We start from the raw sequence: 27870 nt of genomic DNA on the forward strand, positions 1-27870 counted from the left end.
AAGAATCTCTTCTTCTGCCCTCCCCACACTCTCTTGCATGTTCTTTGTCTCTCTCTCTCAAATAAATAAAATCTTTATTAGAGAGAGCATAGGCAGGGGGGAGAGGCAGAAGGAGAGAGAATCTTGGGCTCCCCACACTGAGCAGAGAGCCCAACGTGTGGGGCTCGATCTCAGCACCCTGAGACCAAGACTTGAGCCCAAACCAGGAGTCAGATGTTTAACTGACGGAGCCCCCCAAGCGCCCCTAAATAAATAAATCTTAAAAAAATATTCTATATCTGGACCTTGGTGGTAGTTACTAGAGTTTTTACATTTGTGAAAACTCATTATATTTTATTGAATGTAAGTTATACCACAATAAAATTAATTAAAAAAAAATAAATGGAAGCTAGAAAAGGCTAAGACCCACTGGATGTGGGTCAGATCATTTTTTTTCTTTGTTTCTTTGGTTGGGAGCCTGCGCCTTACATATTGTGATTCCAGTTCGATTTTCCAGTGCTGCAGGCCATCTGTTCAAAGTCAGATTGGGATTTGGGGCAGCAAAGGTTGTAAGGAAGACGGAGAGGATTTTTAATTTGCTATGTTGAGTATCCCAGAGATCAGATAGCATTCCCAGGACTTTTGTAAAGACTGAAGCGTAAACACAGTCTGATCTGGACAGGTGAAGGAAACCCTTTGCAGCCCTCGGAGCTGCCAGTCACATAGAATTAAATAATTTAATTTCGAGAGAGAGCTGATTGGGAATAGGGACAGTCAGTAATTCCTTCTTTCTCGGTAAGCCCTGAAGTGGTATTGTTTGTGGTCTGGAGCAGGGCCTGGTTTATAATTAGGATTGCCACCTAAATTGGTCTGGGGCTCTGTGTTCAGGGCAGCTCCCGGCTGAGATTGAAACCACTTTGCTTCGCGGTCAGAGCTGTTGGTGATTATATTTTTTCCACCAAAGCTGTTAGCTAAACCAGGGGGTCAGAAGAATTTCTTCCTGTCACTACCAGCTTTCTTTTCTGGGTTCCTTGCTTCTCTTTGCTTCCTTGTCCCTCTTGTATCCTCATGTTTGCCCACTCAGGCCCCACACTCATCCTCCCTCCCCCTGCTCTTGCTGCCTTCCTCTCTTCTTCCCTTTTCAAGATATTTATTGAGCGACTACTGAGTTGGGCACATGCTTGGCCCTGGCAATAGAGCGATGAACAAAACACCTAAAAATTCTTGCCCTTGTGAATTGGATGTTTTAGCGAGACAATAGGTAATAAATGATTCCACAAATAAATAGCAAATTATAAGTGTGATAAGCACACTGTGCTGTGACTGTGGTTGATAATAAAAGTCTGACATAACCTCGGGCCAGCAGGGAGCACTACCTTAAAGAAAGATACTAGGCTAAAATACTAAGTAGGCAACAGGGGAACCTTTGCTGGCAAAAGGCTGGAACTGCATGTGCAAAGGCCCTGTGGCTGGAGATAGTGCATAATCTCCGAGTAACTGCAGCGTGGCCACCAGGCTGGAGCTCAGAGAACTCAGAGCGAAAGAGGTGCAGATGTGGTGGAGAGGCAGGCTAGAGGAGACACGCTGGGCTCATGGAGGACACGTTAAGATCCACTCAAGAACTAACTGCTGACGGAAAGGAACTGGTAAACACATTCATCCTGCATATGGTCCCCGCTGAAATATATGCACTGTCACTTTGCAGAAAAGAAGTCATCCTTAAGACAACATACCTGGTAGTTGGATCCATAGGTGCCTTTGGCCACATCCCCAGAGATTCTGATTTACTGGGTCAGGCTGCAGCAGCATAACCATTTGTTTAATAAACCCTGTAGGCGATTCTGATTGTAAGCCAGAGAGGAAAGGGGCTGAGTGATAGAGAACTTTCTGGAGCTCCAGAAAGTGGAGCAGGTAGGTAAGACTGCCTCTGAGCATCCTGAGGACTGAGGTCGAGGGTGTGACTGTTCTTGTGGTGACAATGCTAATAGGAGCCAGAAATAGCTCAACCAGACAGGCTGAATCTGAGTCAACCTCTCCATCCCTCCCAATTGTTTTTCTTTCAAATCATGGCATACCGTTGGGGCTTCACTGCAATACATTGGCTAGTTTTATTTTTAGTACAATAATACATGCACTGGAAGATAAAGTTGTTATGCATAATTCAAGAAGCAAGTGCATCTCAAATTGGAACTCGCACCAAACACTTGTAAATTCAGGTACCTGCTTTCATATGACCTTGATGTTACCAGACCGTCTTATTGGTGGCCACTTAAATGTGAGGTTTTGAATCAAAGCCGAGCAAAGGAAAGCGATAGAACAAAGGCAGTCGAAAGATCGCATGCACAATGCTTGCAACAGCTCAGAAGGTAAACATGTCAATCAAGAACTTTTTATGTTAGCTCATCTGAAGGCCCGGTTCTCCGACTCCCTAACGTTTATGAAGTCATCTGCAGCCCAATTAGCTGTGCATTTATAATCTCCCATTACCCTCACATCAACACAGAGAAGTGATTAATTATTTTGGCATTCATAGTAATGCCATTAATCAGAATGCATTCATTGGGTATTAATGACTGGATGTGGTGGGTAATTGTATATGAGTTCTACAGTAATTTAGCAATTGATTTACTAGTATTTGATGAGTTGAAACTGTACTAGTGGAAGATTAAGTGATACAATTCTAACTGATTATGAAAAGGCGATCAAATAGACATTGAAAATGATTAAATAAATGAAGAATTTCAATTGTATATTCTGTGTGAGCCAACAAAATTTCAAAGGAAAGTGCAAATTAATTCTCATGTTCTACCAATGGGTATTTGGGAACTGGCATTAAAAAATGTGTCCAATTAGGATGTGGTTTCCATATGCAATGAGTTTTTGTTTTCCTAAGTTTTTTTTTTTTTTCCTAAGTGGAGATTACTTAATGCCAGAAATAGGCACATGGAAAGGTTTGACAGACCTAGTTGTAAATTTTGCTTCAAAAAAAGATTTTATAATTTGAGTATTTTTTATACCATTTTATACCATTCAGTGTTTCTTGTATTAATTGCTGGTTATACTTTTTAAAAAAAATGTCTTTTAATCCTATGAAGTGTAGCCATACCTCATTTATTCACATATTTTGCTTTTACAACTTTAAATGTAGCCTAGAGCCTAGTTTTTAAAAGTAGAACCTAGGCATGAATTATTTAAAAGGGTAGATAATAAAAGTCACATTATTATGAATGTGTGCTGTGCTTTTGTTTGGAAACTATTTTTTAAATTCTAGCAATAATTTTTAAAAGTGGAAATAATTTTTAAAAATTCCATTTAAAAGGTTTGACATCACAGAGACTGAATTAGGGGACTCTCTAAATGATTTATGTGCTTATGTCCCAGCACTGCTGTTTTCTCAGGGGCATACCTTCCCAGAGCTATTTCCTCATACCCACACAAGTGTAGGTTCCATTGAGGATCCCACTTTAAGTAGATATTGGTTGTTGATGTTGCTGCGGATGATAGTGATGATGGTGGTGGTAATGGTAGTGGTGGTGTTGGGGGTGATGATGGTGATGATGGGGAGATGGTGGTAATGATGGGGTGATGGTGGTGTTGATGATTGGGGTGGTGCTGATGATGATGGGGTTGTGGTGGTGGTGATGATGGTAGTAATGATGGGGGTGATGATGATGGGATGGTTGCTATGGACTGAATGTTTATGTCCCCTTCAAATTCATATATTGAAATCCTATTCTCCAATTGTAATAGTTTTTGGAAATGGAGCCTTTGGCAGATATTTAGGGTTAGATTAGGTCATGAGGATGGAGACCCATAATGAAATTAGTGCCTTATAAGGAGATATAGGGACCAGAGTTTTCTCTTTGCCATGTGAGGGTACAGCGAAAAGGCAGCTGTCTCTAAACCAGAAAGAGAATCCTCACCAAGATCCTGACCATGCTAGTACCCTGATCTCAGACTTGTAGCTTCCAGGATTGTAAGAAATAAATATTTGCTGTTTAAGCTAGCCAATTTATGGTATTCTGTTACAGCTACCTGGACTGACCTGATTGTAACAGTGGTGGTGATGATGATGGTGATGGTAGTGATGGCAATGATGATGATAGTGGTGATGATGGTGATGGTGGTGATGGTGATGATGATGGTGATGGTGGTGATGATGATGGTATGATGGTGGTGATGATGATGATGTTGGTGATGATGATGGTGATGATGGTGGTGGTGATGGTGATGATGATGGTGGTGATGGTCAGGATGGTGATGGTCAGGATGTGATGATGATGTTGATGACAATGACTTACAGAGTCCTTCCACATGCTTGCACTGCACGAAGAGCTTTGCCCATAGTAAGGCCTTTGATCATAACCACCAACCTGGAAATAGGTAGTGTTATTATCTCTGTTTCAGAGAGAAAGAATCCAAGGCATAAGAGATGTAAATAACTCTCCCAAATTCAGAGCTGATAAGAACTTGAACAATCTGATGGTAGAGCCTTGCATAGCCTCCCGTTACTTCATGCAGTCACTTGGGCCTGGTTACTCATGGTAGTATAAATAGCAAAGCCACTAATTAGGAGGCAGTCATTTGCAATTAATAAATAGATATTGTGGGAAGTTGCTCACTTCTGTAATGTGAAACACTATCTACAGAATAAATAAAATATTACAATGAAACTATAGATTGGGATGCCTCAATGCCTCAGCAATTGAGCATCTGCCTTTGGCTCAGGGCATGATTCCAGAGTCCCGGGATCGAGTTCCACATTGGGCTTCCTGTGTGGAGCCTGCTTCTCCTCCGCCTGTGTTTCTGCTTCTCTCTCTGTGTGTCTCTCATGAATACATAAATAAAATCTTAAAAAAGAACATTTTACTATAGATTATAGTTACCTGTTACTGTGCACATTTAATACTCCTGTATAATAAAAGGACTGACATTAGGTGTTTTTCCTAACCTTGTTCTCAGTTCTCTCCCACTCCTCCCTTGTCTGAGAAGTGAGCCACTCTCATGGTCAACCCTGCTTTGTGAATACTAAGGAAGACGAAGGAGACGGGAATGTGATGGAATTAGTATTTTGTGAGATTGCGACACTAAGTAGTAGCTCAGTGGTGATTCCTTCCGAGTCAAGGGATAGAAGTGGCACAGCAGCAGGAGTTTGCATGATTCTTTTGTACACCTGTATTGGTTACAATGGTCTAATCTGTCATCATGGAGAGACCTCCAATACATTGACTTAAATTCTTTTTTTTTTTAAGGTTTATTTATTTATTTATGATAGAGAGAGAGGGAGAAGGGCAGAGACACAGGAGGAGGGAGAAGCAGGCTCCATGCCGGGAGCACGACGTGGGACTCGATCCTGGGACTCCAGGATCACGCCCTGGGCAAAGGCGCTAAACCGCTGAGCCACCCAGGGATCCCCCTTGACTTAAACTCTAAGTTCATCTCTCTCTCTCATATTACAGTGTAGACGTAGGTGGTCCAGGCCTGAGAAGACAATCCTACACCCTCACCACACAGATTCCATCTCTGGATTCAGAGCAGCTGCCCCCACTGTCATGGGGCAGAGGAAATGGGCCATGGGGGCAGTGTCATGGGGCAGTGGGAGGTGGAGGGGATGGGCAGGACAGCACTTGCTCAGTCTTCGTGGATGTACACAGAAGTGCCACACCTCCTGTCCCTGAGTCACTGAGGAGAGGCATATTCTTTAGCTGGCTGGCCGGGCTCCCAGCACAAGCCCCTAATGCTATTATTAAAAAGCATGTGGGGAGAATAGATACCACTGGGCAACTAGCAGTTACTCCCGTGGCTCAAATACTCAAGTCTTCACTTTGGACAAATAGTTTAGTCTAATATTGATAGAGAAAGGAGTGTGGTAGGGTGAACATCTTGAAAAAATAAAATTGAACAGAAATACGGCACTCTGGGCTAATAACTCTTTACTGTGGGAATAGATCTTCCTTTTGGGAAAGTGTAGAACGTCAACCTACAGAGTCTCAGTCTAAAATTTTTGTTCATTTTGTGAGCCTGTGTTTCCATATTGAGTTTTCTGAGCCTTGTCTGCAGGTAAATAAGCAGAAGGTGCTGTTGAGATGCTGATAAAGCTGGGGGGCCGCAGTGAAGGGCCACTCGGTCGGACAGTAAGATGTGCTGAGAACCAGTCATTCTGTCTTCAGGTGACAGCAAAGCCGATTGTTTTTTTTTTTGTTTTTTTTTTTTTTAACAACAGCGTCCCATTGTCTTTGCAGTTTCATTTTCTTTGGAGCCAATGATATTGCTTAGTGTATACTTTTCACAGTCATTCAGCCAGGTGTGATCTACCCAACGATTTAGATGAGTGGCAACAGCAGAAGTATTTGGTCTGTCGCTGTTACGTGCCATTGTGTCGCCTAATTCAGAAAGTGTTTTTGGCCCTACCTTATTCAGGAACCCGCGGAAAATAAGATGATCTGTCAGAACGAATTTTCCAAAAAAGCAATGTACTGTTTTAAGTATCAACTTCAAAGTAAGCAGGCGAGCAGACAGCAACAGAACCCAGGCTTTACGTGGAAATCTAAAGAAAGCTTTGTTTAGGAAAGACAAGACAGACCTTGAATGAGGTCCTGGGATGGTCAGTGTGGCCAGGCACTACATGGGTGTGGTGAGAGCTTTCTTAGTCTATATTATTCAAGTTTCCCTCCTTCACTCCTGGCGAAGGGGGGAAACACGCATTCTGCACACACACAAACAGAAGGATGGCTTTGCTCCTATAGCGAAGGGCGTTAGTAAGCCTTGCTTGAGTGTCATGCGGCCTGGACTTGGTCTAGGTTGGTATTTTCTCCCTGCATCAGGCTCTCTTTTTGTGTCTGGACAGACATTGTCTAAAGATGACTTGTTTCTCAGGTTTTGCTTCTTAGCTCACAAGTACTAAGTCACAAATCTATGGGGATTCCGACCAGCTTTGTGTTCACCTGCATCCTACGTTCTTAAAAAAGCTGGTGCACATACACCGTTTCACCCCCTGCTTTTGTGGAACGAGATGTGGGAATTGGGGGTGTTGGCCTTCCCACTGACTATGGGAATGCAGAAGCCCCGCTTCTCCAGCTGGAGCTGGAATCCGCAATCTTGCAAGCTTTTCATGCCTATCTGCTGCCAGCCCTGGGACCTCCTGGACTGTGAACAGTTTTTATAGGTTATAGGTATGTGCCAAATGACTCGCCAAGTCTTAATAGGAAAAGTCGGCAGTCTGTTTCCAACACCTACTGCTCAAGTATTTACGGCCCCGAGTTTTTATTTTGCATGTATGCTTTCCTTTCTCGGAAAAGAAAATGGTCTTTAGTCAAACCACCGAAGTGAGAAATGCAAATCTCATTTGCCATTAATCCCAATGAGGTATTAACCACGAAGTCCATTTAAGACTCTTTAGTGTTAATATTAAGAAGACAAGTGGTAAAATAAACAGTTAATGGCCTGGAGCCAGCCATCCCGCATGTTCCACCTGCCGCTTGACCACTCCATCCCAGAGATAATGACCGGACCCCCTTTTGGTTGCTCTCAACTTCTCATTGGCACCAGGGGAGGTGACTTTGGCAGAGTCCCTGTTTTAAAAGGACTGTAATGATGGCAGGACATTTTATGACTGTGTTAATGAGCACAGTGTGGGGTTGTGGGCAGGGCAGAGTGTTTGCATGTTTTTGTGCAGTGAGGGGAGGAGGGATGGAGAGAGGGGAAGGAAACCCAACTTTTTTTGTCACCGAAACTAGTTACTTGAGGATGTTAACAGATCTCTGGATAATCTCTGGAGTAAGTTTTGCTTCATTCTGGTTTTAACACTCATTAGGGAAATCACTCGGTTATGTAGCAAGTAGAGGGGGCTCTCCGAGTGTAGCAATTATCTTTGCCCTCCCTCCCTCTTCTCTTTCTTTCCCAGCATCTGGATATTGAGCTGAACTATGTAGCATCCTTGAAATTGTTTTTGTCAGAGACCTCAGTTCCCCCCACCCCCCTTTTAAAAAAATACTTTATTTATTCCTGAGAGACACAGAGAGAGGCAGAGACAGGCAGAGGGAGAAGCAGGCTCCCTGAAGGGAGCCTGATGCGGGACTCGATCCCAGAACCCTGGGATCATGACCTGAGCCAAAGGCAGATGCTCAACCACTGAGCCACCCAGGTGTCCCCAGGTGCCCCTTTCAATGCTGAAGTTGTCAAGGGTCTGCCATCATGGAGTTCTGGATGTCCTTCATGCTGCAGAAATCCTGTCATTTCTTATCAACCTCATGATGAAAAATCTTGTAGCTATTTGTTTTAGTTAATTATTTTAGTATGATTCTGTTGTGGTCTGATGTCAATACACAAGTAGGTTTCTATCATGAATATTGGCCTGTAATGCTTGGTTCTGGGCCCTGTTCTGTCTCTGATCATTAGGTGCCCTTCTCTGTCCCAATAGTGCAACACCATCCGTATTGAGATGAGGCCCACATTGAAATATTCAGCCTTAACTATGCATGTCCTATGTCCAACCACCAGCTTTTGACTGCTCTGTTTGGAAAGGGGGTCTCATCAGAATCTCAAACAGACTCGATTGACAACAGAAATCTTGATTCAATGGCCCAGCATCACCCCCACAAAGTTGCTTACACTATGTATGATTTTTTTTTTTACTTTCCTCCTGTCCCACATCCAATGTATATGAAGTCTTATTGGTTCTCCCTCCAAAATGTGATCTTTGAGAAGGCATAAGTCATGTTTTTCCCCCTGCTTAAAGCTCTTCAATGGATTCCCATTTTACTGAGGTTCATGAGATATCCTCTAATCTGGCCCTTTCTGCCTCTCTGTCTTCATCAAGGTCTTGGCCATTGACACATGGTGTCCTCATCTGTGTGACACATTGACCCTCTTATGTGATACATGACCTCCTCATCCGTGTGACTGATACATGACCTCCTCCTTCATGTGACATATGACCTCAGCTCTCTTTGCTGGCTCTTTCTTAGCCTTTGGAACTCACCCTAAAAGCAGCCTCCTACATAGAGCTGGATAAGCATCTGCTGAATATTGAACGAATGAGCTCGGCTTCCCTCCGTCGCTAGGCTGCCGTCCATCCCACCCACCCCTTCACACCAGTTTACTCACTGGAGTGCACAATTTGTCCACGTAAAGTGACTCAATATTTTTGAGTCAGAATTGTAGACTTGAACTATACACAATGATAATTTAAATATATGTTTATTCATGAACATTTTCAAAGAACTCCAGCCTTACATTTGTTGGGGTTGGAATGAAGAATATATTTTCTCATGAGAGTGAGAGGGTGAGAAAACGTGATCAGATGTGAGAGAGCCCCTGGAGAGCCTTTGTTTTTTTTTTCCCCGTTTTTTCTTTTTCTTTTTTTTTTTTTTTTGCGTTCCTGTGTTAGTATCTCCTTTCCTGGGATCTCATGCAATTTCTGCCTCATGCTTTGTTGTTACTCTTTGGTCTTCCTCCCTCCTTCCCTTCTTCCTACTTTCTTTCTAAATCTCCTCCCTCCTTCCCCTTCCTTTCTAAATCTCATCTTGCTCTTTCCCTTGCTTGTTGTTAATTTATTTTTTATTTTTTAAAGATTTTATTTATTTATTCATGAGGACACACAGAGGGAGGCAGAGACACAGGCAGAAGAAGAAGCAGGCTCCTTGTGGGGAGCCCAATGCGGGACTCGATCCCAGGAACCCGGGATCACAACCCAAGCCAAACGCAGACACTCAACCACTGAGCCACCCAGTTGCCTTGCTTGTTGTTAATTTAAACCAGGCATTAGCTGGAGCGGCACCATGGCCTGCTGTGTGGGTTCAGTTCTGTAGTGTTTGGAAGGACCCTAGGAGATGCAGGTGTTGACAAAACCCCCTCTTGAGGCAGCTCTAGAAACAGAACCAGAGTGTCCTTCTTATTCCTACTTTTTTGGTTTTTGTCTCCAGTTGATCACTTGACCCATGGATCTTAGAATCCTGAATATGAGGACAAGCTTTTCGATGTAGGTGTGTATCAAGAATTATGTTACGTATATTGGTTTCATGTTATTAAGGAAGCGAGAGAGTAGGGACCATTTGCTCCGTGTTTCTTATCAGTGTGTTAAAAGTGTCCATCAGTTTGATTGCTGTGTCAAAGAAACCACACTGGCTTTTCAACAACTTTGGAAATGATCACTTATAAAGCCCCAAAGAACTTTTTTTTTTTAAAGAGTTCTGTTTCATTTCCATTTCTTCCTGCTGCCCCTTTGTAAAGGGTGCAGTTCCTGCTCTTGGCATGTGGGATTTCCTGAGGGCTGCTTTGCTCTAACCCAGCTGCAGTTTGATGAAAGTTAAATTGGACAGTATTACTTTTCATTATGAGCAGCTCCAAGCATTTTCCCTGAGACATGATCAAAGGGAGGTGCCAACAACTTACTGAAATTACACTCTTACCTGGAAGGAGCCGCCAGGCACCGTTCTCATCGTGTGGGCAGTATATTGCTGAAAACAGCATGCACATCCTTTTGACTTACTTTGGGGGCTTAAGGGACATAATTAGGAATTACATAGTAATATGTGACACACTTTGCAAAGATTGATTTCTTTAATAGTTTACTAAAGCATTTTAGGGCCAAAATGCTCACGGTCTTATGGAGCGAATAAAGCTAATATAGAAACATTTATCAGAGTTGTCTCCAAAAACTGCTGAGACTTATGATAAGCTAGAGAGGATAAAGATTGTCTAAATAACACAGAGTCACCTAGACTTTCAAAAATAGGTGTGTAAAATGTGCTTTCGGTAGCTCAAATGCGTGCCTCTAATTCCAGATAATATAATACTCCTTGTGTTTCTTAGTTTTTCTTTTTCTACCAGACTAGTGGTTCTTTTTTTTTTTAAAGATTTTATTTATTCATTAGAGACACAGAGAGGGAGAGAGAGAGAGGCAGAGACATAGGCAGAGGGAGAAGCAGGCTCCGTGCAGGGAGCCCGACACGGGACTCGATCCCATGACTCTGGGGTCATGACCTGGGCGTGAAGGCAGGTGCTAAACTGCCGAGCCACCCAGGCTGCCCCAGACTAGTGTTTCTTAACTGGAAGCAATGTTCGAATTATTTGGGGAGTCTTTTTCAAAAATGTGCTTGCCAGAGACCCATCCCAGACTATTAATTTTGAAACACTTGTTTTGGAGCCTGACAGTATATACTTAGAAAAAGCTCCTGCAAAATTAGGAAGCTTCTGATTTCAAAGCCAGTTAAGGATCACTGCTCTTGATTGCAAGTTTGGTGTGGTGGAAACCAAGAGTGCGCCGTCCTTGTGACCTGGGAACCAGTGCCTGGTTTGTAGACTTGAGCTCGGTAAGTGTTCATTGAGGGAATGGAAGCCAATTATTTAGAAAACTATACCATGTATATTTTAAACTGCTCATTCATTTGAATTACTCCTAGCTAAGTTAATTTAATAGTTCAATACGATTTTTTAAAATAACCTTTGGAGGGAGGCTTCTTCTACATAATTACATAGCATTTTGTGATCTAAATGCTAAGTAGGCAGGTGATACAGTTTTTACAATAATTTAATATGAACCGGAGAACACAGCAAAGACACAGAAGACAACTTTATAACTTCTGATATCTGACTTTACCTCCATTATTTTAGATGTAAAAATGCCTTTAGCATAAGAACTCTGGTAGCATCCCACCATTGCACCAGGCTCCGTTTCTCTATCATGGCTAATTATAAGTTGACAAACAACTTTTTTTTTTGTAGTAAACTGAAATTTATGCATTTGAGTGATTGCTTTTTTAAATTTATTTTATTTTATTTTTTTTAGATTTTATTTATTTATTCATGAAAGACAGAGAGAGAGAGGCAGAGACACAGGCAGAGGGAGAAGCAGGCTCCATGCAGGGAGCCAGATGTGGGACTCGATCCCGGGTCTTCAGGATTACACCCTGGGCCAAAGGCAGGTGCCAAACCACAGAGCCACCGGGGTTGCCCCTGATTGCTTTTTTAAAAAGTGGACATGTTGGATGACAAGACATTTTGGAAAGTCCTCCTGGGGAATTATCTTTGCTTGCTCTGGCCGTATACGTACCCACCTCTTGACTTCCTCCCAACCACTTCTCTAAGGCTTGTCCCTTGCCATTAAGGAGGACTCAGTAAAGGTGAGAAGATGAGAAAGTACCTAGGATAGAGAATAACCTGGGACCTGTACGTGAGAGTATGTACTTGGGCACAAGTAGACACAACAGAGCTCGGATGGGGGTAGAATGTTGAGGAATAGGTGAGATCAGAGCTCCAGTGTTGGGAGAGGAGAGGTATTCCAGGCAACTGTTTACAGAGTTGGGGTGAGCCAGGCGTGAGTGAAGGCAGCTGGGAGATGGTGGGAGGCGTCTGCAGACTGCGGAGCCATAACAGAGGAAGTATGAACCATGCTTTCCTTCTGTCCCAAAGCCAATGAATATTGGTAAAGTTTTCAGCAGGAAATCTTAGGAGGAAAGCAACTCGGTCTCTGTGGGGATGAAATACCCTTGTTTTTTTTTTTTTTTGAAATACCCTTGTTTGTGAGAACTGCTGTACCCATCTTTTGTCTCCTGATTACCAACTGAAATTGAAGGGTGTCAACTTGAAGGGTTGCTTTAACTTCTATCATAACCTTAAAACTTGTGGATTGAATTAAATCTTACATTGCTGTTTTGGATCCATCATCTGCCTACTAAAAACATCCCTGGTATTCATGTAGTACTTGCCACTTTGCAGATTCCTGATCTCTGGGTGTTCCTCAGGCCACAAGGAGTAGGGTGAGCATTTTGGCCCATTATTTGAGGCAGTCTCACTTTATGCCTGTGTCCACTTGTAATCATAAAAGCACTCCCATTTTGATTCGAAAAGAGTCCTAGTTTTGAGGATAAATTCTTTGGTTACCCTATTTTATAGTTATAGTTATTTTACTTACCTTACATAAGAGACGGGGCTCAGAGAAGCATGACTTCTAGAATCACTTTCATCACCTTGTCTTAAGCATGAGTCTCTCTCCTGGATGATGGAAATGTCAATTATAGGTTGTTTATTTAGAAATGAGGAATTATACATAAATAAATGAATATTCTTTTTTGAAAAAAGAGATACTTTCTTAATGAAATAATTATGGATGCAAGATACGGTATTAATTTCTTCATTCCAGTTGGAGGTTGTATTTTTTTCTACATTTATTGTTACCTCCTATGAACAAGTAGTTGTACTAGTTACAAGATCATCTGGTGATAAATATGACACATTGGTGATAATTCAATCGATACTCAACTGTGATTGGCCCTGTTTTATTAGATGGTTAAATCACATAACTTGATACCATGCAGTCAGATTGGTGATGAAGTATGCTATTTATCAATAAGCTCATTATTGAATATGTTTCTTTCCTGTTTACCCACCAGTCAGGACACTGAGAGCCCCTGGGCAGGTTGATACAAGGGATGGCCTTGGGGGATATTTAGTGCTTGTCACTGTCCAAAGTAGCCTGGAGGAGGAAGAATCGGGAGGTGAGGGCAGATGGCCCCCCAGGAGAAGATGGGTTCAAAACCAGTAAATTCGAAGATGCAAAATGCGGAGTTGGAGTTGAGAGACCAAGTGGCCCACAGAGGACATGGCCAGGAACAGAACAACAGCCTCTAAAGCAATGACTGAGTGCCTGGTCTCCTCATCCTTGGGCCTTAGATATTTCTCATGATGCTTGGCCTTTCTTAAAAGGCCAGGGATCTGAATGACCACTAGTCACGTGCTTTATTTCTTTGCCTAACATTGCATTTTGTTTCGTTCATCAGACTTGAATGCTGCGTAAAATAAACTCACAGGTTTGTAGAAAGAATGTTGGTAAAGTTTGACTTTACATTTCCTGTTCTTCCCTCCCTTTTTTTAGGTTTTGTGAATGATTCTGTTACTAAATCTATTGTGGCTTTGCGCTTAACTCTGGTGGTGAAGGTGAGCACCTGTGTGTCGGGAGACAGCCATGCAAATGACTTGGAGTGTTCAGGAAAAGGAAAATGTACCACGAAGCCATCAGAGGTAAGGGGACACCTGGTAGCTCTTAAAAGCTATATTTACCTAAGTTGCATCTATATGTCTGTATCAGTACCTATCTACATCTATGTATGTCTGTCTGTCAAGAACAAAAAGAGAGAGCAAGTGTATTGGCTGAATGTACTTGTTCCCTTCAAATTGCTGGTTTCAATTATGCATTCATGTGCAACGTGTGGATAGCCAACCTCTGTATAATTTTTAAAGAAATGATATTAAATGTGTGCGGTGCTGGATTCTGCTTTGGTGGGAAGTAAGATTTCTTGAGAAGGAAGAGTCATCATATTTGGTAGCGGAATCGAGAACCATGTCAGCCAGAAAGGGTAAGCAGAGTCATTTATTTCCCAGTTGTTGGGTAATCCCATCCTTAGACTTTGCATTTCTCTAACATTGAGAACAGAGTTCCAGAATCAAGAGAAAAGTATGAGAAGGAGTAGAGCAGAGACAGGGTCGAGAAGGCCGACATTATTTTTGACCTCTGTGGGCCGGTGTCATCAGTGCTATAGCAGGTCCGACTTCCTTGTGCCCCTTCTTCTTTAGGGGCTCAGGTCACACGGGCCTGGGGCAGGGGCAGGGTAAGTTCCTCCTCCTGCTCTACTGGGTGAGTGGAGCCTGAGAGGCAGACCAGTACAGGACTATGACCACTGAGACCCACTCCCACCATCAAGGGCTCCATTAAAACAGCTTTTGCAGGTGGACTGTGGGCTCCACCCAGCGTCCCAGGAGAGGGAGACTCCACCCCTCATGGAGCCTGTTCCATGAGGGTACATCTGTTCCTCTTGCCGCTTGCCTCCATGTCCCTCTCTTCTGTTCTGCACATTTGTCCACTAGAGTTTGTCCAGAATGAAATGGGTCCCCAAAGTCCCAAAAGGGCATGGTTCGTTTTAGACCAGTTTTAAGGGTGGCACAGATGAACTCTCCTTGGTGATGCTTCCTTGCGGTAATGGCGGCACATTCGGTACCAGTGGTGTGAACTTGGTGAATGAGGGGAGTGGGGGTGACAGATGGAGATGTGTTGGAAGACACTTTCAAGTGTTGCTTGCATCATCTTGGAAAACCCAGTATTTTGATGTGTTAGGTGTACTGTTTGCGGTGGCCTAAGTATTCCATTTTCCTGTGAGATGTCCTCTGAAGAGGGAAGAATGCCCTAAGAAAGTCAGGAAACAATAATTTTGCTAAGTCTTTGAAAAGGAACACAAGTGTAAACCAAAGCCAAAATGAAATCCCTGGGGCAGGGGATGGTGCCTGGCCTGAAGTCAGGAGGCAAAGCCTGCCTGTGAATCCCATTTTCTTCCATCTTGGCCAACTTGGACCATTTTCTATCTTTCCTGAGGGGAAGCTTCATTTAGCAATTTATTTTATGAGAGAAAAAAGGAAAGGGTATTGAGTGTTCTTCTGTGACAGTCAAGGAGGAGGGGTAGAGAAGCTGAGAAAAGATGAGGAAGCAGTGGGGAGCTCATTTGATAAGGATGTTCCAGAAGAGATGAAGTGTGAGAGACTGAGGAAAGCCAGCTGTCCCCACTGGAAGAGCATCACACCTTCCAAGTGCAAAGAGGAGACACACTGGTGTTCCTCAAATTCATTCTTACTATTCCCTGTGAACAGATCTGGGGCCTGATTAGCCCTGAAAAAAGACAAGAGTGGTGGAAGAGAAGTGCCTTAAATAGGGAAGGGAGGGCTGTTCTTGGAATTTGGGACTGACACAGTGGTTAGGGTTCCTTGTGAGCTTTCTCTTACCACGGATGGCCCATCCGGGGAAACATTTTAACCATAAAGCAGTCACCATGGTTTGGTTTTTGGGGTTTTGTTTTTGTTTTTGTTTTAGGTTTGTTTGTTTTTTTGAGACAGAAAGAGGGAGAGAGAGAATGCATGCATGCATGGTGGTGAGGAGCAGAGGGAGAGGGAGGGAGGGAATCATAAGCAGGCTCCACGTTCAGCACAAAGCCCAACATGGGGCTCGATCCCACAGCCCTGAGATCATGACCCGAGCTGAAATCAGGAGTTAGATGCTTAACCTGTTGAGCCGCCCAGGCACCCTCCCATATTTTCTTAAAACATGCATGTTGCTGGCTTGCAACCCTCCTCTGCATGGGTGTCCTCTGCATGGCAACTCTTGCTAAGAGGCTGTGCCTGGTGGTGTAGAATTGACTCATTGGACACGCAGTTGAAGCATTTAGCACCTGGCAGGTAACTTGGCAAACCTTGCCAAAGTGCTTTGTTTTTCCTGCAAAAATGACCCAAAAGCCTTCTTGAAAATCCATGCTAATTTTAGCAGGTCATTTCAGCAGAGGTACAGCTTCATTATGGGTACGAGCTCTTTTGAAGAGCTCCAAGTGCCCCGCCTCCCCTCGCTGCAACCCCCCTCCGGTCCATACCAGGTGTGCAAAGCCTCTGGTGTTGCTTCTGTCAAAGCCTGCATTTACCTTCAGTGAATTGAAGGAAATTGTGGCCAGTCTTCTAACCTGAGCCTCTATAATTACCCCTGGTGATGCTAAGCTAATGACTAGTCTGGAATTACCGACATGTCCATTTGTAGACCTGACACATTGTTATCTTGGACACAACCATCTGGAAGCCAGTCCTCCCATTCACAAAAACATGGCAGGAGTTGCACTACCTGTGGCAGGAATAGGAATGGAAGGTTGGCTCATCTTTATTAAAGTCTGTTTGGCTTCCTGGGGCATTTTGTTATGGTTGTCATGGCTGTCATGGTGACTTGAATGTAGTTTACTGCCCTGAAAGACCGTTGCTTTCAGGTTTCCTTCTTTGTGCTGTTTCTTAAAATTAGAAGTTATAGGGACACCTGGGTGGCTTAGTGGTAGAGCATCTGCCTTTGGCTCAGGTCCTGATCCTGGCTTCCGGGATCGAGTCCCACATTGGGCTCCCCACTGGGAGCCTGCTTCTCCTTCTGCCTCTGTCTCTGCCTCTCTGTGTCTCTCATGAATAAATAAATAAAATCTTTTTTTAAAAATTAGAGATTATATAGTCCAGCCCTCCACCCAATGCAAGAATCCACTCCATAGTACAGAACAAAAAGAGCTCTACTTGGTGGTTTAATGTGATTGTTTCTAGTCACTTCTATATCTTTTTATTACATCATCCATCAAAATAAGAGCAATTCTTTTATTCCCATACTACCCCATTTGGTAATGGAGCTCTTCTATCAGATGTGCGTTGGCTAGAGGCTCTTTCACAATTCCAGGCTGATGGGTGGTCCACAATAAAGCTGCCACACCATCCTCAGAAAATCTCTTTTCTTTTTTTAAATGATTTCTTTATTTTAGAGAGAGAGTAAGAGAGAGCATGTGCAAGTGGAGGGAGGGGCAGAGGGAGAGGGTGAGAAGCAGACTCCCCACTGAGCATGGAGTCTGATGCTGGGCTTAATCCCACAACCCTGAGATCTTGACCTGAGCCAAAATCAAGAGTTGGACAGTTAACTGACTACACCGTCCAGGCACCCCCGGGGAAGTCTTTTTATATGTTTCCTATAACACGGTAAGGAACATTCTGTTTTTGAAAAGTGCTTTTGTGACAAGAGTTGATTCTGATTTTTTCTTCTCCTTACCAAAAACAATGACAAAAGATTGACTGTGGTTACTACTTCTCTCTGAACTTAGTCACCGAGTTTGGCTGCTGCCCATTTGATCAATCCCTAATTTTCTTAAAGGTAAGCCTCAGGGCTCTTTGCTGGTGTGGGCCTTAAGCCTTCTCAGATCCACTTAGGTTCTATGGACCCTGTCTGGCAAAAGCAAGAGTTGTGTGTTAGGATTCTCCAGAGAAACAGAACCAACAGAGGATAGATAGATAGATAGATAGATAGATAGATAGATAGATAGATAGAATATCCTTCCTATCCTATCCTGCATAAATGAATAAAGGAGATTTATTTTAAGGAATTGGCTCATTGTAGCTCCACTCATTATGGAGTCTTGGTGAATCCAAAATCTGACCAAGAGGCCAATGAGCTAGAGATTCAGGAAAGAGCTGCAGCTGTAGTGCAAAGGGGTCTGCTAGTGAACCAGGAAGAGCTGATGTCGGGGATGAAGTCTGCAGGCTGTCTGCTGCAGGGTTCTCTCTTGCTCAGGAGAGGTCAGCCTCTTGTCTATTCAGTCATTCAACTGATTGGACGAGGCCCACCCTCATTATGGGAGTAAACTGCTTTCCTCAAAGCCCACTGATTTAAGTAAAAAAATCTCACCCCAAAAACACCCTCACAGAAACATCCAGAATATTGTTTGACCAAATATCTAGGCACCATGGCTCAGCCAAGTTGACACATAAAATTAGTCATCACAAGATTCTCTTTTTTTTCTCAGATTCGCTGTTGTCCCCTTTCTGCCCAGTTGTGTTCCTTGCTCACGAAGCTAAAGGAACAGTTGTAAAATTTTAGTTTGGCTAAGATTTGCCTGAGGCCCTGACAAAAAGTCATATTCCAGGCCCCTCACTCAGATTACGGTGCCTTTTATTGGGCAGCCAGGTGATTCGGCAGGAGTAGATTGTGCAACATCATTCTGGAAAGTAGGGAGGGGGGGTCTCAGGAGCAGAGCTTACCATCTCCCTACTTTTGCTGATTCCCTAAAGCAAATGTACCGCATCTTCTTATTCAAGGATTTCATTGTCAAGAATTGTAAGGTCATGTGGAGTTCATAAAAAGGAGAAATGCTGATAGGTGATATAATGGTTCAGTGGTTAGCTCAGAGCTTTGCCACGTGTTGGCCTGGTCTGTATTGATAAGTAAGTGGGGGTAAGGCTGCCAGGCTTAGAAAGTTCCTTAGGATTCTCTAGCTCTTGCCCTGGGAATCTATCATCCTGTGTGGATTGGATCCTGGGAGCTAAATGCTCGGCTTTGTTTTGAAAGAGAAGTGAGCTGGCATTATGTCTGGGAGCGATTCCTAATCCCTCCTGAAGTCTGATCTTAATTCTCTCCAGATGTGGGCCTGCACATGAGAAAAACCCTAGCATGCTGGACTCCTGAAAGTTCCCGACTTTCTGTTAACTCTCTTTCTGTTAACTACTCTTGGAAGTCGAAGACTCAAGCTCCAGGAAGTTCTGGTCTTTTCACAGCCGAGTTCTTCCATTTAGGGTTAGTTTATTGGAAGTAAATTACTGACTTTAACTGGTTGCTTTGTCCCTGGGCTTGATAACACCTGCTGGCCTTGTTCTAGTGCCCTGGGTAGGAGACCCTGTGCTTCCAGGAGTCTTGCCTGCCTTATATCAACAGCCTCCTTATTTTTTTCCTGTTTCCAAGGACGTCCCTCTTTATTAGGGCACCCAGGAAGCTCCCATTATGAGGTTTGCTTGTTTCAGATCTCATTCCCAGGACAAAGTGATGAGCCTGCCCTGAGCTGGGTGCCTGAACATCCTTTCCAGCTTGAACCTTGGCTCCCCTCACCATCCATGCATCCCCCTGCTTCCTCCTTCAGATCCCTGTGGTTTTGTTCCTGCTGTTCCCTCCATCTGGAATGCTTTCCTGCTGCCCTACCCTACTCCAGCCTTCTGCCTTCCGACCGTCCTAACTATATTTCAGGCGCAGCCACAAACCTTCTTCCTTCTGGAAGCCATCTCTGCCCTGTCCCCCCATGCTCCCATGCTCCCGCTCTCAAGCCCAGTAATATTTTATTTTTCTTTTCTTTTTTTTTTTAAATATTTATCAATGGGAGACATGGAGAGAGAGGCACAGACACAGGCAGAGGGAGAAGCAGCCTCCCCATAGGGAGCCCAATGAGGGACTCGATCCCAGGACCCCAGGATCACACCCTGAACCTAAGGCAGATGCTCAACTACTGAGCCACCCAGCTGTCCCTATTTTCTTTTTCTTTTTTTTTTTTAAAGATTTATTTATTTATTTATTCATGATAGACATAGAGAGAGAGAGAGAGAGAGAGAGAGAGAGGCAAGAGACACAGGAGGAGGGAGAAGCAGGCTCCATGCAAGGAGCCCGACATGGGACTCGATCCTGGTACTCCAGGATGGTGCCCTGGGCCAAAGGCAGGTGCTAAACTACTGAGCCACCCAGGGATCCCCCCTATTTTCTTTTCTAATGAGACACTTCGCTTTGGGTTTTTGGTTATATTTCATCATCATATTATTATTATTTGCATGCACTTCATTGCGTAGTTATTATGTGTCATGTGCCTGGTCCCTCGCTAGGTGCTGGGGAGTACACATTCAGTCAGTTAAGATGTGGCCTCTGAGGAGGAGTTGAAATGTTTCTGGGTGGGGTGCTGGATGAATCGTGGATTAGAGCACAGGGCGATGTGTGCATGGGAGGGACCTGCAGGTGCCGTTTGGAGGCTCTGAGAAACACCCAACTCACAGGTGGGATCACAGGGAGCTTCTCAGTAGAGTCTCAGATGGTGAGTTCCTTGACGTTAGAACCTGTTTGGTTCTTTCTGTGTCTATTTTAACAACCTAGCGGGGTGCTTTCTGCATGGGAAGTGCTCAAAAACTGCTGACGAACCAAAAGAACAAATTAAATAAAAGAACAAAAATATCATGGAAAATCAAATTGAGTTTTGAGTTAGATATTGTCATTTGAATTGTAGGTTTGGTATACGGGAGCATGGGAAGGACATGGTGAATTTGGTTTTATAAACTAATGAGTCAGAAAATATTCTCTGATCTAAAGCCATCTCACCCACGGCGTGACCCAGAATGTTGTAGTAACCCCTTAAGAACAATTTTAAGCAATGTTGCTTTTTTTTTTCCACCTCTCATTTCAAAAAAGAAATAGGTCAGAATAACTTGAACCAATGGAAGCTTTGATCCCATCCTGTTGGTTGGAAAGTGTCAGTGCATTCCTCTTTAGGTTAGGAAGTAGCACCATGCCAGAGGGCAGGAGTAGATGTCATAGTCTTTTATTAATCACTTCTCCCACAGCTAATTTTTCCACCGTCATTAGTGTAAGCATAAAGGCCCTAATGAGGCTTTGCAAAAGGGCTGTGACCTGGGAGGATTTTGAGAAAGTCATGGGAAGGGGGGGAGGGTACGTAAGGAGGCCCATCCAAGAATCAGAGGAAGGGCATTCGCTGTATCCGTCTCAGTATCAAAATAGCAGCTGGCAAGCAAGATGTGGAGCTGCTTTCGACTAGTTCTGTTCAGTGTGCAGCAGGGTTAGGTCCCCGTAGTCAGCCAGAGCTGTGAGGGGGTTTCTTCTATATGTAGGGAACAAAACACAAAGAGAGGGTCAGAGTGGAACAGGGCTTGGGAAACTACTTAATGAAGCAGTGGCATTACAGAGAAAAGAAAAAATTGATCTTAAGAAATTGTCCTCCGAAGGAGGGGGTGCTTTTTCTTGACTGGATAAATAGCTTATTGACAGAGCTCATTAATAATTTCTGAGCCAGAGAATAGATGCTTTGGGCTTAATGCCAAAATGAAGGTGCCTGAGATGTGTTTTTTTGCTAATAAGGGAGGGGTGATCTCTCTTGCAGACTTTCCTTGCAGAAACTGCTTTGTGGACCTCTGAGAGAGAAAGAACTTTTATGGATAATAAAAAATAGAATAATAATTATTAGAAACATATTAAGCACAGAGATCATAAATGTGAGTGCATCCCAGTTGGCAAGTTTTCAGTAGTAAAGGATAAGCCTGTCTAGAATTTCATTGACTTGGGTCTGAATTATAATTCTTGGTACTAATGTAATTAAAAAGCCAGTGCTGCCTTTCATGTTACAAAACAGAGGATGAAAAAAAAATAAAAATAAAAAATAAAACAGAGGATGATCCTGTCATTGCCTACGTGAAAAACAGGACAATGTATTTGAGTTCCATTTTAAATTATTTAAAGAAAAAATTGTAAATTTACATCCTAAAGGATAGATGTTTCATCATGTTTCTGTTTGGCATCAGAATTTTCCAGAAGGTTGAAATGTATCTCCTCCTGCTGGCAGATACTTGTAGATGCCTTGTTGTTGGCATCCCAAATATATCAGGGCGAGGATTATATCACTGGTGACATTTCCAGGGTCAAAGGATAGAGGGTGGAAGGTGATTTTTAAAAATATTATAAAAAATAAAAAATTATATTTATTTATTTGAGAGAGGGAGAGAGAGGAAGGAGGGAGAGAGTGCACATGCACACACACACACACACACACACATACACACACACACACAGGAGTGGCAGAGAGAGAAGCAGACTCCCCGCTGAGCAGGGAGCCTGACATAGGGCTCCATCCCAGGACCTTGGGATCATGACCTGAGCTGAAGGCAGACACTCAACCACTGAGCCACCCAGGTGGCCCTAATATCTACTTTCTTAGCAACTTTTAAATATTCGATACTGTATTAACTATAGTCATCATGCTATACATTAGATCCACAAGCATCATAAATTTCCGATTGTATGATAAATATGTTCCAGGAACAGGCTTTTTTTTTTTTTTTCAGGCCCCAAGTTGTGCACTCCATTGGCTCTAACTCTTGGTCTTTACCAAGAGGAGAGATACTCATTTCATAACTCTATATCGGAGACAGATAACTAGTATTCTTAGATTTTTAATTGACCACTTTTAAAACACAAAAATAAGCCTGACTCGGTTTTTATGCCCGAGAGAAAAAAATCATCACTCTGGAGCTTGATGTGCGTGTGTTTCTCTCCCTAAGATACTTATCTTCTTGTCCTACTTTACAGACCATAAGTCAGCGAGTTGAGCCTGAACCTCCAGGAATGAGGCTGCTCCCTGGCTGTGCCCGCTTAGGGCATCCTCTGGGGTGGCACATTGCCACCCCTCTTCAGCGATCTGAAACCGTCCACTGTGCTTGCTCTCAGCAAAAGGAATGTATCCCAATATTATCTTGGATATTCATTTATTTGTTCACATTCTTTGTTTCCTCCCTCGTCACGAGCACCTCTATATGTCAGGCACAGGGCTTGACTCTAACAAAACAAGGATGAAGGGCAGTGCGAGGGTCTCTGCTTTTCTTGGTGTCGAAAGTCAGAAAATTGTCTTTGGAAATCACTGACCTGACCCTTCCATGATGCTCAAATCTTCCCTGAAACACCAACCACCTCAACCTCCTGGGCCTCTAGTTAAATATCTAGCCAGTGCCCATTTGAGGCAGGTTGCTACTCCTTTTAGATTTGGGGGGTGGGTGGGAGGAAGCCACCCTCTTTGTTTCCTCTCCATGATTTTCTGTTCTGGGCACCTGCTCCAAGTAGAGCTTTAGTATAATTGGACTCATCCTCTCCTGAAGTCTGAGATTAGAGGGTTAGTTTGATTATGAAATTTGCCCCATTCCTCTGTGACATCTTCTGAAGGTTTTCAGAATCAGTTCTGGCTTTGCAGCTAATCCTTCTGAGTTGTGGAGTATTAGGTGGATTCAGAAGGAAAGTCCTGTGTTAGGGGATAGTAGGGTACAACTTCCCCAGACTGAAAGGACATGCCAGCAGGCTCTGGGCCTGGGACTAATGTCTTCATGGCAGACAGAGTTTGGGGGGGGGTGTTCTTCATGGTGTTAGTGGAGATTTCCTGGTCCTTTGGTCCAAAAAATAGCTCCTTGCTGGCCTTCTTCAGAGCTTGGCTCCATTTTCTGCCAGCTGAGTTGCAGACTCGTTGGTGGATTTGTCCACCAGATGCAGTTTGTGGTTTTATTTACAAAATAGTGCGGCTTCACCTAACCCAGTGGTTTTTGACTTTTCAGTCTTAAGATTCCTTTAGAGTCTTCGAAAATACCGAGGACCCCAGAGAGCTTTTGTTTATTGGGTTATACCTATTGGTATTTATCACATTAAGTCAAAACTGAGGAATTTAAAAATATTATTTCATTTAATTAACGAACCCATCATTGCATGGTAACATAAATGAACACCTTTTAAATAAAAAGTAACTATATTTTTCTTTTTCATAAAGAAATTATTTATTTATTTGTGAGAGTGAGACAGAGTATGAGGGGAGGGAGGGGCCAAGGGAGAAAAGCAGGCTCCTTGTTAAGCAGGGAACCCAACGGAGGGGGGGCTCGATCCCAGATCCAGGACCCTGGGATCATGGCCTGAGCCAAAGGCAGACTCTTAACCAACTGAGCCATCCAGGTGCCCCCAAAAATGTCTATATTTTTCTTTTTTTTCCTTTTGACTATATTTTTCAAAGCAAAAAGAATTTAGTGGTGACAAGGAGAAGCACTGTTTTCATTTTAACAAAGCTCTTTAGTATCTAGCTTAAAAGAGGATGGCTGGAGTTTTACATTTGCTTTCCCACGCGATCTATTGCAGTGCGTTGTTTTGATTGAAGCGTATGAAGTAAATTTAGCCTCAACAGAGACTTAGTTGGAAAAAAGAGAGAAGTTTTTTAATAGCCACTTCAGATAATTTTGGATATTTTTTCTTGTAAATACTTCAAAATTTGACAAGTGGCAAATTCTTAAAGGTTAATTGAATGCGGGAATCTGAAACCACATCAATGAACTCTTGTACTGTTAGTCATTCATTGATGTGTCTTACATTTTGGGTCTTCTACCCGGGAATGGTTTTTATAACTTCACATATTGGTCATTTGGAAAATCCTGGAGTTATACAGAGCTCCCAAATGTTGACACGTTTCATTATATAATAACAACAACAACAACAAAAAAAAACTGCCTTCGTGGTTAATTTTACCACCAATCTCATCAGGAAAGTCTTGAAGTATTGGGAATCGGTCAAGTTCATAATGGAAGATAAAAGTTTTCCAAAATTCTGATTTTTCCCTGAAAAGTTCAAATTTATCCGGGATAACAAAAACTATTGCTTGTTTTCCTTGACATGACAGGGTCACTTCATTCATTTTAAGAGAGAATATCTGCTGAAGAGCCAAGTCTGAATAACTCTAGTTTGTCATTCATTGTTTCGAGGAAGAAAAGATGTTCTGTGAAAAGTGGGCTAGTTCACGACTCACACAAGGTGGTGGTGTGTTTCCTTGAAGCCAGCCCCTGACCTTGGGTGTCCAGCGGGAGCGCTTTATGTGTACCTCCTGTTTTGTTACAGAGAACGTCAAAAAGATGTGCACTCGAGGGTTGAGATTTCATAAAATTTTAATTTTTTTACATCTTCATCAAGGACATCCTAAGTGAAATTGGCATTTTTTCCCCCCTGCAAATGCTTGATGACAGCGAAGAGGCCTTGATTGCTACCACAAAGTCTGCTTTGATTTGTGTGAAGGCACGAACAGTTTTTCTCACCATTGTTGTGCATCTTTAGCACCATTTTTAGCAGAGTGAAAAAGACCCATCACATTTTAATATTATTATAAGATAGCTTTGGCCTTGAAGATCCCCTGAAAGGGTCTCAGGCTCTTCCCCTCAGAGGTCCGGGAAGCCCTGCCCTGGTCCAGGCCTGGCCTTGAACCTTTTTCTCTGGACTCTCTTTACTTTCTGCCCCTTTAACCTATTTTTCTGACCACATTCAGGTTAGCTGTGAAAGGTCAAGTTTTTCTGTCTGGGACCTTGAAAACCACTTTGCGACTTTTCTCTTTCCCCTGGGGTGATTCTCTGAATGGCTTCTTTATAACAGCTCTAGGTCACTTTGCTGAAGGCCAGTTTGACCAACCCTCATTTTTATCTGTCCCTTGACCCTCACCCCCAGGGTCTCAGACCCTTTCCACCCACGCCCACGCCCACCCTGAGATCAGTAGCCCACTGCCCGCTGGGGTCCCCAAGCAGAGGCCCTTCCCTTGCCTCTTTGTCCAGTTCCCCTTCCCTACCAGCCTCCACAAAAGAGCCAAATCAAAAACCGAGCATTTCCTAAAATCCTGCTGAAAAGGTAAAATGAAAGCAGGCCAGTTATAATCACAGAAATCCAAAGTGGTTCAAATCAGCCTTGCTGTTCACCATTGTTGCAAGCTCCTTGGGTAGTAAACAATAATAAGAAAATAGAGCAGATTGCTTTTCAGGAAATCAGCCTGCTTTCCTGGGAGAATGGCAAAAATTCACTCTAGGATCTTGCTGGACGGGGACAGCACTGGTGTGGGGAGGCAGCCGATTATGGGAAGCAGGGAAGAGCGTGGCTAGGCCACGTGCCTTGCCTTTTTGGTAAACTTGGCACAGAAGGGAGGGACAGAGCAGGACTGCGCTCCAAGTGGGACATTGAATCAAAGGAAGAGGTTTTGCATCTAGAACTAAGGATGGATTGCATGGAGGCAGAACAAGGAGGCTGGCAGATGAGGCAGGGGGTAGGTGGGGGAGCTAATTAACGGATGAAGATCCTAGGGGGGTTAGAATCAGGGCAGGTGCAAGAGGGCTTCAGAAAAAGGGCGGAAAGCTTCCTTCTCTGATGTCAGGCACAGGGGGTGATAGCATTTGTCAAACGATTCTTTCTTTTTTTTTATTGAGATGAAATTCATATGATACAGAATTAACCATTGTCAGGTGAATGACTCGGGCATTTAGTTCACTCACAATGAGGTACAGCAGCACCTGTGAAAGGTGGACTGAAATGGGGGCAACGAATATCCCGGGGTTTTGAAATGGAACTGGGAGACCATTAAGGAGGTGGGTCTGCTGCACGTCCTCACCGGTGGAAACAGGAACTTTTGAACTGGTCTACACCGCACATATTCCCGGGACTCAGCCTTAGCACCTGCACCCTGCTACAGTAAGAGATTTTGCTTAGCGATCACTTTAGAGGCCACTTATACTCCGTTTAGATGAGTTTTCGGGCACCTCCAATCGAAATTCTTTGTAAACAACATATGGACATTCCCTTTTGTCTTTAAAAACCCTTGACTTTTATTGCCTCTGTGTGTGTGTGCATGTGTGTGTGCACGCACACACAATTTGGATTGTGACCAGGATCTGCGCTCCCCAAATTGCAATTCCGAGAACCCAATTACATGCTTGTTTGAGTGTGGCTCTGACTCTTTCTCAGCTGATAGACCTTTATCTAGTTTCAGGATAGTTTGTCTCTCCAAAAGGGAATGTGTGCCCATGCAGCCATCACTTCCCGTCCCTGCCTCCAGCCCCTGGTGACAACAGGCCTGCATTCTACCTGTAGGGATTTACCTTCTCTTGATATTTCATATAAACACAATCATACAACCTGTGACCTTTGAGGACGGGCTTCTTTCACTCAGCGATGAGTCCAGTTCATCCGTGTCATTCTTGGTGCCAATACTTCCTTTCCTGGTTGACTAATATTCCATTGGATGGCCATGCCACCATTTGTTTACCTGTTGGCTCTTGATAGATGTTGGGTTTGTTTTCAGATTTCGGCTATTGTGAGAGTGTGGCTAAGAACATGTGTGCACAAGTATTTGTTTGAGTCCCTGTTTTCGGTTCTTTGGAGTGAATACCTCAGGAACGGAGTCCCTGGGTCATATGGTAACTGTGGTCAAGGCAGAAGCAGGCCTGGGCTTCCTGCTCAATCCCAGGTCATCCTTTGTCAGCCTGGTTTATTTCTAGGGAACCTAAGGTGAAGCGGTTTAGAGGCGATGGTCCCCTGACACTGCCTTGATTGACAACTGGCCAGGAAGCTACCTCCTGCATGATGAAGGAGCAGGATGGGCATCACCCCAGCACCTGTCATGGGCCATCATGTGGGCTTCTTCCTGCAGACGGCCTTTTCTTTGTCCTCCAAGAATGACTCCGAGAACACTGGCCCAGACCTGCAGGTCTGTTACTCATCAGCAACAGTAAACTCACTCGGTACTCACCTTCCTTTCATGTCATGGGCATTGGAGGCTAAGACCACCATTTAATTGAGCCACAAGCATTAGTCTTTCCCACGTTCACCCTGGAGGAGAATTTCTGGTTTACTAATTCTGGTCAAACAGGATATTTCCAAGTCAATAAAGGGCAAAGGAGCTGGCTTCAGAAGGGATGGAGAAAGCTCTCCCTAGAATCCAGCTGCTGCTCAATAATGGACACATGGAGGGGAGTTACCACAGG

General features: G+C 43.5%; 1 protein-coding gene across 1 annotated transcript in view; it reads left to right on the top strand.

The window, feature by feature from the left end:
- The window catches only part of DNER (delta/notch like EGF repeat containing), a 314162-nt gene that overhangs the window by 159564 nt on the left and 126728 nt on the right, over window positions 1–27870 (top strand). Inside the window, exon 5 of the mRNA XM_041768293.1 lies at window positions 13853–13998. Within this exon, the coding sequence (XP_041624227.1) occupies window positions 13853–13998 (146 nt within the window). The remainder of the gene's footprint in view (window positions 1–13852; window positions 13999–27870) is intronic.

Source organism: Vulpes lagopus, chromosome 8 (assembly GCF_018345385.1).
Source record: "Vulpes lagopus strain Blue_001 chromosome 8, ASM1834538v1, whole genome shotgun sequence".
Taxonomy (NCBI): Eukaryota; Metazoa; Chordata; class Mammalia; order Carnivora; family Canidae; genus Vulpes; species Vulpes lagopus.